This window comes from Condylostylus longicornis, unplaced genomic scaffold (assembly GCF_029603195.1).
Source record: "Condylostylus longicornis isolate FDR11 unplaced genomic scaffold, ASM2960319v2 ptg000109l, whole genome shotgun sequence".
Taxonomy (NCBI): domain Eukaryota; kingdom Metazoa; phylum Arthropoda; class Insecta; order Diptera; family Dolichopodidae; genus Condylostylus; species Condylostylus longicornis.
Genome location: NW_026578077.1, coordinates 632,195 through 645,190, shown reverse-complemented (window position 1 = coordinate 645,190; position 12,996 = coordinate 632,195). Strand labels below are relative to the sequence as shown.

Here is a 12,996-nt window from a genome sequence, read left to right as displayed (position 1 = left end):
TATTTATTATTTATTATTAATTGTTTATTATTTATTATTTATTATTTATTATTTACTATTTATTATTTATTATTTGTTATTTATTATTTATTATTTATTATTTATTAATTATTATTTATTATTTATTATTTATTATTTATTATTTATTATTTATTATTTATTATTTATTATTTATTATTTATTATTTATTATTTATTATTTATTATTTATTATTTATTATTTATTATTTATTATTTATTATTTATTATTTATTATTTATTATTTATTATTTATTTTTTATTATTTATTATTTATTATTTTTTATTTATTATTTATAATTTATTATTTATTATTTTTTATTTATTATTTATAATTTATCATTTATTATTTATTATTTTTTATTTATTATTTATTATTTATTATTTATTATTTATTATTTATTATTTATTATTTATTATTTATTACTTATTATTTATTATTTATTATTTATTGTTTATTATTTATTATTAATTATTTATTATTTATTATTTATTATTTATTATTTATTATTTATTATTTATTATTTGTTATTTATTATTTATTATTAATTGTTTATTATTTATTATTTATTATTCATTATTTATTATTTACTATTTATTATTTATTATTTGTTATTTATTATTTATTATTTATTATTTATTATTTATTATTTATTATTTGTTATTTATTATTTATTATTTATTATGTATTATGTATTATTTATTATTTATTATTTATTATTTATTATTTATTATTTATTATTTATTATTTATTATTTATTATTTATTATTTATTATTTATTATTTATTATTTATTATTTATTATTTATTATTTATTATTTACTATTTATTATTTATTATTTATTATTTATTATTTATTATTTATTATTAATTATTTATTATTTATTATTTATTATTTGTTATTTGTTATTTATTATTTATTATTTATTATTTATTATTTATTATTTATTACTTACTATTTATTATTTAGTATTTATTATTTATTATTTATTATTTATTATTTATTATTTATTATTTATTATTTATTATTTATTATTTATTATTTATTATTTATTATTTATTATTTATTATTTATTATTTATTATTTATTATTTATTATTTATTATTTATTATTTATTATTTATTATTTATTATTTATTATTTATTATTTATTATTTATTATTTATTATTTATTATTTATTATTTATTATTTATTATTTATTATTTATTATTTATTATTTATTATTTATTATTTATTATTTATTATTTTTTATTTATTATTTATTATTTATTATTTGTTTTTTATTTTTTATTATAAATAATCTATTATTTATTATTTATTATTTATTAATTATAATTTATTATTTATTATTTATTATTTATTATTAATTATTTATTATTTATTATTTTTTATTTATTATTTATTATTTATTATTTATTATTTATTATTTATTATTTATTATTTATGAATTATTAATTATTTTTTATTATTTATTATTTATTACTTATTATTTTTTATTTATTATTTATAATTTATTATTTATTATTTATTATTTTTTATTTATTATTTATTATTTATTATTTATTACTTATTACTTATTATTTATTATTTATTATTTCTTATTTATTATTTGTTTTTTATTATTTATTATTTATTATTTGTTATTTATTATTTATTATTTATTATTTATTATTTATTATTTATTATTTATTATTTATTATTTATTATTTATTATTTATTATTTATTATTTATTATTTATTATTTATTATTTATTATTTATTATTTATTATTTATTATTTATTATTTATTATTTATTATTTATTATTTATTATTTATTATTTATTATTTATTATTTATTATTTATTATTTATTATTTATTATTTATTATTTATTATTTATTAGTTATTATTTATTATTTATTATTTTTTATTTACTAAAATTATTTATTATTTATTATTTATTATTAATTATTTTTTATTTATTATTTATTATTTATTATATATTATTTATTATTTTTTATTTATTATTTATTATTTATTATTTATTATTTGTTTTTTATTATTTATTATTTATTATTAATTATTTATTAATTATTATTTATTATTTATTATTTTTTATTTATTATTTATTATTTATTATTTATTATTTATTATTTATTATTTATTATTTATTATTTATTATTTATTATTCATTATTTATTATTTATTATTTATTATTTATTATTTGTTATTTATTATTTATTATTTATTATTTATTATTTATTATTTATTATTTATTATTTATTATTTATTATTTATTATTTATTATTTATTATTTATTATTTATTATTTATTATTTATTATTTATAATTTATTATTTATTATTTATTATTTATTATTTATTATTTATTATTTATTATTTATTATTTATTATTTATTATTTATTATTTATTATTCATTATTTATTATTTATTATTTATTATTTATTATTTGTTATTTATTATTTATTATTTATTATTTATTATTTATTATTTATTATTTATTATTTATTATTTATTATTTATTATTTATTATTTATTATTTATTATTTATTATTTATAATTTATTATTTATTTTTTATTATTTATTATTTATTATTTATTATTTATTATTTATTATTTATTATTTATTATTTATTATTTATTATTTATTATTTATTATTTATTATTTATTATTTATTATTTATTATTTATTGTTTATTATTTATTATTTATTATTTATTATTTATTATTTATTATTTATTATTTTTTATTTGTTATATATTATTTATTATTATAATTTATTATTTATTGTTCATTAATTATTATTTATTTTTTGTTTTTTATTATTTATCATTTATTATTTGATTTTTTATTATTTATTATTTTTTATTTATTATTTTATCATCCTGCTTTCCTTCCATGAGCAACCTGGGCTTGTTCTCCCACGGATCTCCTTCTTCCTTCTGCCAATTTCCTGGCCTCTTCGGGAGCTTTGTGCTGTTCCTGGAAACGTAAGCACCACCTTACGCCGGCACCACTGAGCCCACCCCTCTTCCGGTCATCCAGACCTCCTGGTTTTCCCAACGGCGGTAGGCAGGGTTGCTTCCTACCTCTCCTCTTCTTGTCTTTACGGGGGCATTTTTCCTCTTCGGATTCAATCTCCGGTTGCTGGGTCGACGTCCTTGTGAGCGGCATGTAGGTTGGTCTCCATATTGTTCAGAAGGATGCCGCTTTGCCTCGCCGTGCTGCTACTTTCTCGTTGTTTCGGATCGGCTTTTTCCCGTACGCCTTGTTTTTGTTGTTGTCTTTGTTTTCGTTTTGGTTGTTGTTCTTTCTCCATGTTTTCTTCCTCCGAATAGCTAGGGAAAAGATAGTCCTCTATGCCGGAGGCCCGCATGACGTAGTAAGGTCAGAAATACTTTCTGAGGTGACCTGGTATCAGAGAGACTCCGTTCGCGGCAGCCAGTATACCCCTCTGCTACCAACTAATCCACTGAGCACGGGTCGTATAACACCACTGAATTGGGCTGGGTTAACTGAATATAGGTTTTACTCGTTACTGCAAGTCTGCCGGTATTTTCTTAGTTTCTGGGTTCCTCTAGACCTCTTCGGGATGGTTGGTTCTGCCAGACACCGTAGTTGCAGTGCTCAAGTTCATTGGTCGTACTTTTGCCGTCTCACCGCGCGAAGGTGGAATTTGGAAGAGACGGGGTGTAATTACGGTAATAGCGACAAAGCAAGTGCTTCAGGTAGAAGAAATGTATTGCACACTTAAATATTCCATAAAGAAACCAATTTAGAAGGAACTAATTCAACTGTTAGGGTACAGATTTATTCTTTGGTGCGATTTCAATGCAAAGCACAGCCACTAGTATTCCAGGATCACATTGATAAGACAAACCATAAGAGAAACTGAATTTGTATTTCAATCCACAGGTAAGTCGACCTACTGGCCCACAGATCTTAACAAAACACCTGATCTTTTGGATTTCTTTACAACAAGAAGAGTTGCAGAAAATTTCGCCTCTGCCGAGGACAGCTATAATTTTGAATCCGGTCATTGTGCTGTAATCTGAAAGGTGAGAAGGTGTTGAAAAAAAAAAGAAACCTTTTCTCTCTACGGGCTGCGCTTAGAAGCAAGAAATAAATATAGCAAGAATAGCAGTAGTGCAAGCATTCTATTCTATTTGGATCTATTCTTCTTCTTAAGCAAGAATAGATCCAAATGCAGTAGTGGATGCAGAAGACGATTTGGAAGCAGCCGTAGAAAAATTTACGAAAGACATACAAAATGCAGCATGAGAAAGCCCAAATTCCATCATAGAACGAAAATCTGGTTACAATTATCCCAGGCACATAATGGATATGATAAGCCAAAAACGTAAAGCCAGAATATATTGAAGAATATATTAAATAATAGTTCACAAAACTTAAGAAGATTGATCAAAGATATGAAAGAAGAGTCTATCCAGAAATATTTGTAAAGTTTAACTTCTTCGAAAGACACAAAATACTCGCCGTGGAAAGCAACAAGTAAATTGAAAAGACCAATAGAACACTCGGCGTCTATCAGGAACAAGGATGGAACATTAGCGTGAAACTAATAAGCACTCTTTTCAAAAATTTTTTCGGAAAAGTGCTAAAAAACAAATAATGACTAATGTGAAACCCTATTAGATCGATAATGACATACGGATGACCTATATTACTGCGTCAAGGATGAAAAAACTTAGGCTTTTTGAAACATATGGTATTAGAATATGTACAAACTTGCGTATGAACTAATCAATTTATAATGATTTGGTAGACATTTTTATAATTAACTTAATAAGAACTCACATCCAAAAAAGTAACGAAATGTATGAAAACTCAACGATATGGTTACCCGTTGTTTGAAAATAAATTTTACATTAAAAGTACCTTACTTTCGGGTTTATACCACCAGAAGCTTTTGTTTTCTTAGGTAAATATAATTATATCGAAAAATCCAACAAAATGCTAATTCTATCAGTAGTTTCATAATACATTCAATTTCTCAAATCGTATCGCTTTTAATATTTTGGATAATGATCACTATAAAACTAATGCCTTATATAAAAAAAATCCCCTTAGATTTGAATAGTATGGTGGTCGATGATACAAATAGTTTTCAATTCGACCAATGTTCATCCATAATAAAAATAAAATTAAAAAAAAAAGAACTTGCTTTTGGAAATGGAATTACATATCTTCTGAAAAAGTCTTATTCTACACTTAAAATAAGCTCAATTTAAATAAAAACATTAATATCAATTACGATGTTTAGGTTAGTTATTTAGATTTTAGAGTAGTTATTAAGTCGTTGTAAGTTTTATTATATAAAAAATAATTTTAACTAATAAAATTACAGTCTGTTTTGTCTTTTTTCTGCTCGCCCAGTACCGACGAATATTTTTTTACAACACCGTAACCGAATAATAAAATACCCAATTATAACCATTTTTTAACACTGTAATGTCACACATTGTTAACTTATACAGAGTTCAAAGATACATATTTGGATTTTTCACAATTAAATGTGAAAAATTTGCATGAGAGAGTTGGTATTATAACCATGTACATTAAATGAATGTACATGGTTATAATACCATGTATTTATTCGAAATAAAATCTTCAATTTTATTTCGAATAAATTATTACTCGTATTTTTAATAGAACTAATAAATAAAACAAATTAAAAAATACAATTTGGGGACTTGAGGTTAAAAATACTTTCAATGAATAAGGAACGAATAGGTGCCGGATATATTTCAGTAAATTTCACAATTATAAATTAAGTTTTTTTACATTTCTTTGTTTATGAACGTCATGAAATTATGTTGATGCAAAAAAAACTGGATTGTATTAGAAAATAAGTTTAAATGAGTTAAATTTACCAAAATCGATTCTAAAATTTTTAACAAAATTAGCGGCAACCTCGGTATTGCTCATCATTATTTATTGCTATTAATTGAAAGTAATTTAAAATTATTGAAATATTTGTTAAGAAAGTCACCAAAATTATGGACAAAATCAGATAATGACTAAAAAAATGCTGTTTTAATAACATAAGGGAAAAGAAGATTATTTTAATAATGTACGAATTCTACCTCATAACCAATCATGATCATGAAAAAAAAATACAAATTTAATTGAACGAGATGCAGTTCTTAGAAAATAACATAACGTTTATGTATTGAGTTTCTAATTTACTTCCCTAAAAGCTATTTTAAATATTTTAAACAGTTTTCCAAAAAACTTTTGAAGAAGGTCTCACCCTGTCCGTCCGTGGACATGTTTACAAAACTTCCATTCCATTTAAGTTTAAATTTTATAATATAAATCGGTCATTCCTAAAAACTTATTTTCGTAGAAGAAAATTTTTACCTACCTCCCCCTTCTAAAAGGGTTTAAACTCGTTAAAGTTCTAAAAATGCCATTTTTCAACTATTTTGTAACGAAACAACAAATATTTTTGATAATGTGCAAACTCAGAAAAGTAGTGGTTAGCTTCTTCTACCGCAGCATACCATACAACTCTAAAAAAAACAAAATAACCGTTAAAACTTACCGTTATCCTAAATCCGTTTTTTCCAAATTTTTTAAAACTTTTGTAGACTGCTGGATATAGGGGTCTAAAATTTCAGCAGCTTTCATATACTAATTAGATAGTTAATTTCGTTAGAAGAAAAGATTTTTTCACCTCTAACCCGTCTTGAATTATCTGTAAAATTTGAATTTTTGGCACCTTATATTTACAAAACTGCAAGATTTTTCAAATTTCTACTAAATCCAGAAAGCTAACAATAAACACCATGCCTTTAAAAATATGTAATTATTTTTCTTAACTCGCACAATTAACCTTGAATTCGAGCCTTAGCTTTGATTCGTAACTCACGCAATTAGCCCTGAATTCGAGCTCATCCTAAACGAATGCAATCTTGACATTGTTTCGCATGCAAATGAAAGTAACTGTAATAATTTAAATACATAGCTTGCTTGTTTTTAAAAGCTTTATTATCGGCTCTTAAAGGGAAATATGCTACATTACAAGCCATTGGTTTCGCCCAACTTTATTTAACTGAAGTTTTATCATTATTGATAATATTAAAAAAGATACGAATTAAGAAATTAAGAATGTATTAAGAATATATTACGAAAACAAACAAAGTTATTTTAAAAAGAAATATTTTTGTTTTTATTAATCTTTTGATCGTCCGAATCTATATTATGCTGTAAATTTCTAATTCAAATTAGAGCTTTAGTTGAACTGCAATTTTATTAATTAATTAATTTTAATAAGCTTTCTTAATTAATTTTAATTACAGAAACACATTATCCCGATGCATTCATGAGAGAGGAACTTAGTCAAAGACTGAATTTAAGTGAGGCTAGAGTTCAGGTAATATGTGTTATAATTATTTAATTTAAGCAACAATATTAAAAACTTTTAAATTAAATTTTATGGTTAAAGTAAAAGTTCAATTATGATAAAATAAAAATGTTTCCTTAATAAGATAAATTGAATCATATCTCTTTAGCAAGAAGTAAAAGTGCTTCGAGTATAATTTAAAAAACGCATTAATTTGAATTATATTCTTTGGTTTTAGAATTTTATTATCTATATATCGACATCTAGGGTTTTATATAGGAACATAATAACCGTATTTTTATCAAAAATATTACTAGTATTACCTAATATTTTAACCGTTTTGTGATACAAAAAAAAATTTATTTTATCAGTAGTTTGAAAAAAAACTATAAAAACATTATAACTAACCAGATATCAAGAATTATTCACTTCGCCATATCACAGAATTTTCTGAGGAGGTATTGAAATATACATGGATATGTCATATCACTTTTGAAATGAAAATGTATTTAATTTTTTAAAATTTTCGTTTGAAACGGTAAATTGAAAATAAAATATCTGCACATATTCATCTCTACACTTCAAATTCAATTGTTCATATTGATTATGCTCATACAAGTGAAACGAACGTTTTAAATCGTTCAAATCTAGATAAAAGAATTTATTTGGTTTTGGTACTAATTTTAATTGGAAGATCTGTATATTTTACTTTTTATAGAAAAATGTGTTAAAATTTTACTACTAAATATTACTAAATTTTAAAATGTTAAGTTTTTACACCATCTTTAGTAAATTTGTACTAATTAATGTTTAAATAAAAAAAAAATAACACAAAAAATGCGTCCCGTTTAACTCGAAATAGCAAAAATATAGATATCATTTTCTGATAGTAAACCCCAGATATACATATATGTGTGTGCGTATATATAAGTTTACATATTTTTAGCACTTTTCCAAAAATTTTTTGAAAAAAAGTGCTTATTAGCACTTTTCCAAAATTTTTTTGAAAAAAGTGCTTATTAGTTTCACTCTGTCCGTCCGTCCCTCCGTCCGTGGACACTTTTTTTGTTTACAAACTTCTACACCCTTGAAGATAGAAAGAAATCTTATATGTATATAGATCTTTACTAGAAACTTATTTCTGTAGAAAAAAAATTTTTACTTATCTCCCCCCCTCTAGAAGTTATACCCCTCCCAAACCCTAAAAATGGCCTTTTTTAACTATTTACTGCAATGAAACCATAATGATTTTTGAAATTTTGCAAACGCAGAAAGGCAGCGGCTTGCTTTCCCTAGCGCGGTATACTGTAGTTAAACTTTAGAAAAACAAAATGGCCGTTCAAATTTACCGTTATCTAAAATCTGTTTTATCCAAATTTTTGATATCGTGTTTCTTTTAGACCCCAGCCTGTAGGACCCTGAAATTCCAGCAGCTTTTAGACACTAATAAATACTTTATCTTGTTAGGAGAAAATTATTTTCCATCTCCATCCCATCTCAAGTTATCGCCCCTTCAAATTTGTAAAATTTGAATTTTTGACACCTTATATTTCCGAAACCGCAAGCTTTTTCAAATTTCTATAAACGCAAAAAGTTAACGGCAAATTCCATGACATTAAAAAATATAATTATTTTTCTTACCTCACACAATTAAACCTTAAAATCGAGCATTATGTTAACCACACTTTATATTAATTTTTGCTTTATTTGAGATACTGCATAAATCGTTCATTCTAAATATATACAATTCTAGTAATAGTCTTGTATATGAATGAAAATAATTTTAATAGTGTGATAGGTATACATAGACTGTATTCCTCCTTTGTTCTTAAAAAAAAACTACGTTTTTATACTTCAAGTGTAGATTTCTACACATATGAAATATCTATTATTTTTTTATACTTTATTTAAATCAAAATGTAGAAAAAGGTGAAAATATATTAAATTAATTTATTTGAAAAACATTTTGTGCAAACATATCTATTGTGCTCCGCTTTACAACATGGTTTTTTGCAACAACAGCATATTGTCTCATGTACGTTATTTTTTTTCTTTGAATCTTCTTCGTAGCAAATGTGGCATCTACCTCTTCCTTTGAGCTGTTCTGGAATGGTTATTAGGCGTTTTGAAGCTGGGGCTTCGTTTTCAAAATCAGAATCCTGTTCTGCTATATTTTGAAGCAGTGATAATGACGATTGCGATTTAGGGTTTCCAGTTCTATTTGACATATATGGTGTTGCAAGTGAAATCTCCAACTCACGAAGGAAATTTCTTCTTTTTGTGTTTTTTTGTGCTTGTTGCCAATTTGGATTGATTTCGTTGTAAACTATATATGCATTTAGTGCTGATATGTCTATTATATTTGAAAAAACTACCATAAGCCATCTTCTTGTTTGACGTTTACAACTGTAACATGAAACCATTTTGTCTACTATATCTACACCTCCTTGGTTTTGTTATAATAATCAATAATAGCAGGCAATTTTTTAGGTCCACATCCAACATCATTAGAGTAATATTACTTTGTAAAATTGTACATTTACTTTTTCTTCCAACGTAGGAAACCAAAACCGTATTTTCTGTGAATACAAATGTTGATGTATATAACGGTAGTTTTCGACACTCCAAAAGTTTTGGAGGGATACTTCTTTTATTTTTTCTCATTGTGCCAACCATTGTTAGCCCTTTCGCAAAAAGTATTTGGCCAAGTTCATGTGACGAAAAAAAATTATCGATTGTAACGTTATGTCCTTTCAAGCCATCAACTAAATCTAATACTACACGCTGCCCTTGATTTTGCTCAGATGTAAGAGCACCAATCGGTTTTCCAAGGTAAGGTTGAATTCTCCATACGTAGTACGTTTTAGAGCACACTAACATCCAAAATTTTAGACCATATTTTGCTGGTTTAGATGGCATATATTGACGGAATGGAAATTTTCCTCTAAATCCTAATAATTGTTCATCTACAGTAACAGACTCATATGGATTGTAAAAATTTGGCAACAAGTTGTTCCATTTTTCAAACAAATCTCGAATTGGTTCATTGTGTTGTCAAAACGAATGATGCTATTCAAATAACGAAATGTTTTTTGTGGCATTATAGCCCTGAATATTGGTCGACCATCTTCATCAAATAATTCATCGGTTGTTTCATTATTTGATCGATATACGCCAGCTAAAATTAAAATTCCAATATATGCGTAAAGCAAATTTGAGTCAATTTCTATATGTTGAAGTCCATATTTTGCTTGACCAAATGCATTTGAATTTTCAATTATAATTTTTTCAATTTGTTAAGGAAAGTAAAGCAAAAACGCATCTTTTGGCGTATCTATTCGAGATTTAGCATATCTGGTAACACCTGGTGGAAGAGTAATAATATTTTCAGATCCTACTCGCCCAGACTGATTTGAAGTAGGTTCAGAATTCCATATTCGACCATCTTTTGAAATGAATAATGGATCAGCGATTTCGTTATTATTTTCTTCATATTCTTCATTCTGACTTGGTTTTCATCGCTGTCAGATCTATCAGTATCATCTGATAATAAGTAGTTTAAATCATCGTCTTTATTTAAAACTAATTCAGTACTATCATAACCAAAATTGCTATCGTTATCACCGCTGCTTTCTCCAAAAACATCTTCTATTTCTTCGTCACAAAGAAACCTCAAACTCGACATTTTTTGGAAAATAAGTTACAAAACTTAGATTTAATTGAAAAGAATGAAAAATTCACAAAAACTATTACTGAAATAATAATATACTGAAATAATACTATTGAGTGAGCTTCTATAGGTTTAGAAAATGACATTGAATCCCGTTATGTTTATAAATACAAACAATATGACATCAAATAACCAAAAATCTCATATGTGTAGAAATCTACACACATGGGACAAAAAGAGATATTTTTAAATTAAGCAGTGATATCTACCTTAAAGTCTTTCAAATTATGTGTCTCTGGTGTTAAATAGAGAAACTAACAAAGTCATGAAGTTTCTTGATTTTGGTGACAATAGTTGCCGCAAAATTCATAAATAAAAAACTTTTTGTATAGGTTTCTACACAAGGTATAAAGGAGGGTAAGCAGAATTTTCACTTGTTGAAGGGAAAAGTGCTACAATGCAAGCCATTGGTTTGACCCATCTTTATTTATATAAAGCCCAAAAAGTATATAATATGTATAAATGCGTTGGAGTTTTAGCAATGGTTTATACTTATGTACATTATGAATATACATATATGTATAAAATAAAGTGGTTGTAAGTACACAAAGTTTTTTTATTGGATTTTGAACCACCTTCAACATCGTTCATTGTTCACATAGCAAAAAAAATTTTCTTCCTGATTTAATAAAACAATAAAACTTCTCGTGCAATTCATGCGCAAATGAAAATACAGATGTGGATCAAATTATATATAGGAACATAAAGGAGAAAAACATTTCGGTCGCATTACGTAGTGAAGTCTCGCTTATATCGTTTATTAGGTTTTTCTATATAAATTAATTTCCGTTAAAAATTAACATGTAAATTTTGGTATTTGATGCTACCACAATATCTTAATGTACGCAAGGCAGCCATTGAGTAAGAATGTAAAAGAAATTTTCTTATTTTGTATGAACTTATTTAATGGAAGTGCATAATAGGAACTGAAATTTTTTTGAAATTAGTCTTTCGTAATTTTTTTTTTAAATACAGCTAAAAGGAACGTTTTAAAATCGTTTGGCTCTTCACTTTCCTAAATAAACTACATTGACATTTTAGAAAAATTTACGCCTGGTGGTTATTCAAAGGAAATATATGATGTATAAAAATCGAGTATGTATTTTAAATTCCAAACCTCCTTTATGAAATTGTTCACCATTTTTGTTTGATATCAAAGAAACAATTTTACATTAGTGTCACTGGTCTAAGAAAATTCGTTCACCTGTTACGCTATGACTTTCAAATATTTGGTAAGGGCCAGCGGACCTGTGCAATATCTTTATTCGCCTCTGTATACATTTTCATTGTGTACGCTATGCTTAGCATATTTTTTAAAACAAAAAGATTCATTTATATTTTTATCACCCTTTTTATTTCAAACTAAAAAGAAAATTAAAATTTGCTACACATATTTTGAGTGTCTAAACAAAAAGTTCGCAAAGTTTGTTGTTCTATAAATAAAATCAAAAGGGATGTAAATTAATTTTGATTATTTGATTCCCCAACTAAAATAAGTTTTTGTGAAAATTTAAAATTGATATGTATAATGATACATAAAAAAAACTTTAGAATCAGAAGAAGACATTTTGTTAAAACAAAAACTAAGCAATATATTTTGCACATTATTATATACAAATATTATGATATTATAGTTCATCGATATAAATGTTATTAAATAAAAGAAGAACAGATCAAAACAAACTTTATAACTTCAAATATTTATGGCTTTTATATTGAAGCAATAATTTTGTATTTTTATTGACTTAGACATCTTATAAGACTGGTGTCCTGTTCACATTTTTTGTTATAATAGTAAATGAACCTTAAAAAGAAATTGAAAATGTTGTATCATAAAAGTTTTCAGCATGTACCAATTGCAAGTCGCTTACACTTAGTCG

The 12,996-nt window shown here is 24.0% G+C and overlaps 1 protein-coding gene across 1 annotated transcript in view; it reads left to right on the top strand.

The window, feature by feature from the left end:
- The first annotated feature begins 7,338 nt into the window (after nt 1–7,338).
- LOC129614449 (short stature homeobox protein) overlaps nt 7,339–12,996 on the top strand; it is a 64,371-nt gene continuing 58,713 nt past the window's right edge. The window contains exon 1 of the mRNA XM_055529036.1: nt 7,339–7,416. Within this exon, the coding sequence (XP_055385011.1) occupies nt 7,366–7,416 (51 nt within the window). The 5' untranslated portion in view covers nt 7,339–7,365. The remainder of the gene's footprint in view (nt 7,417–12,996) is intronic.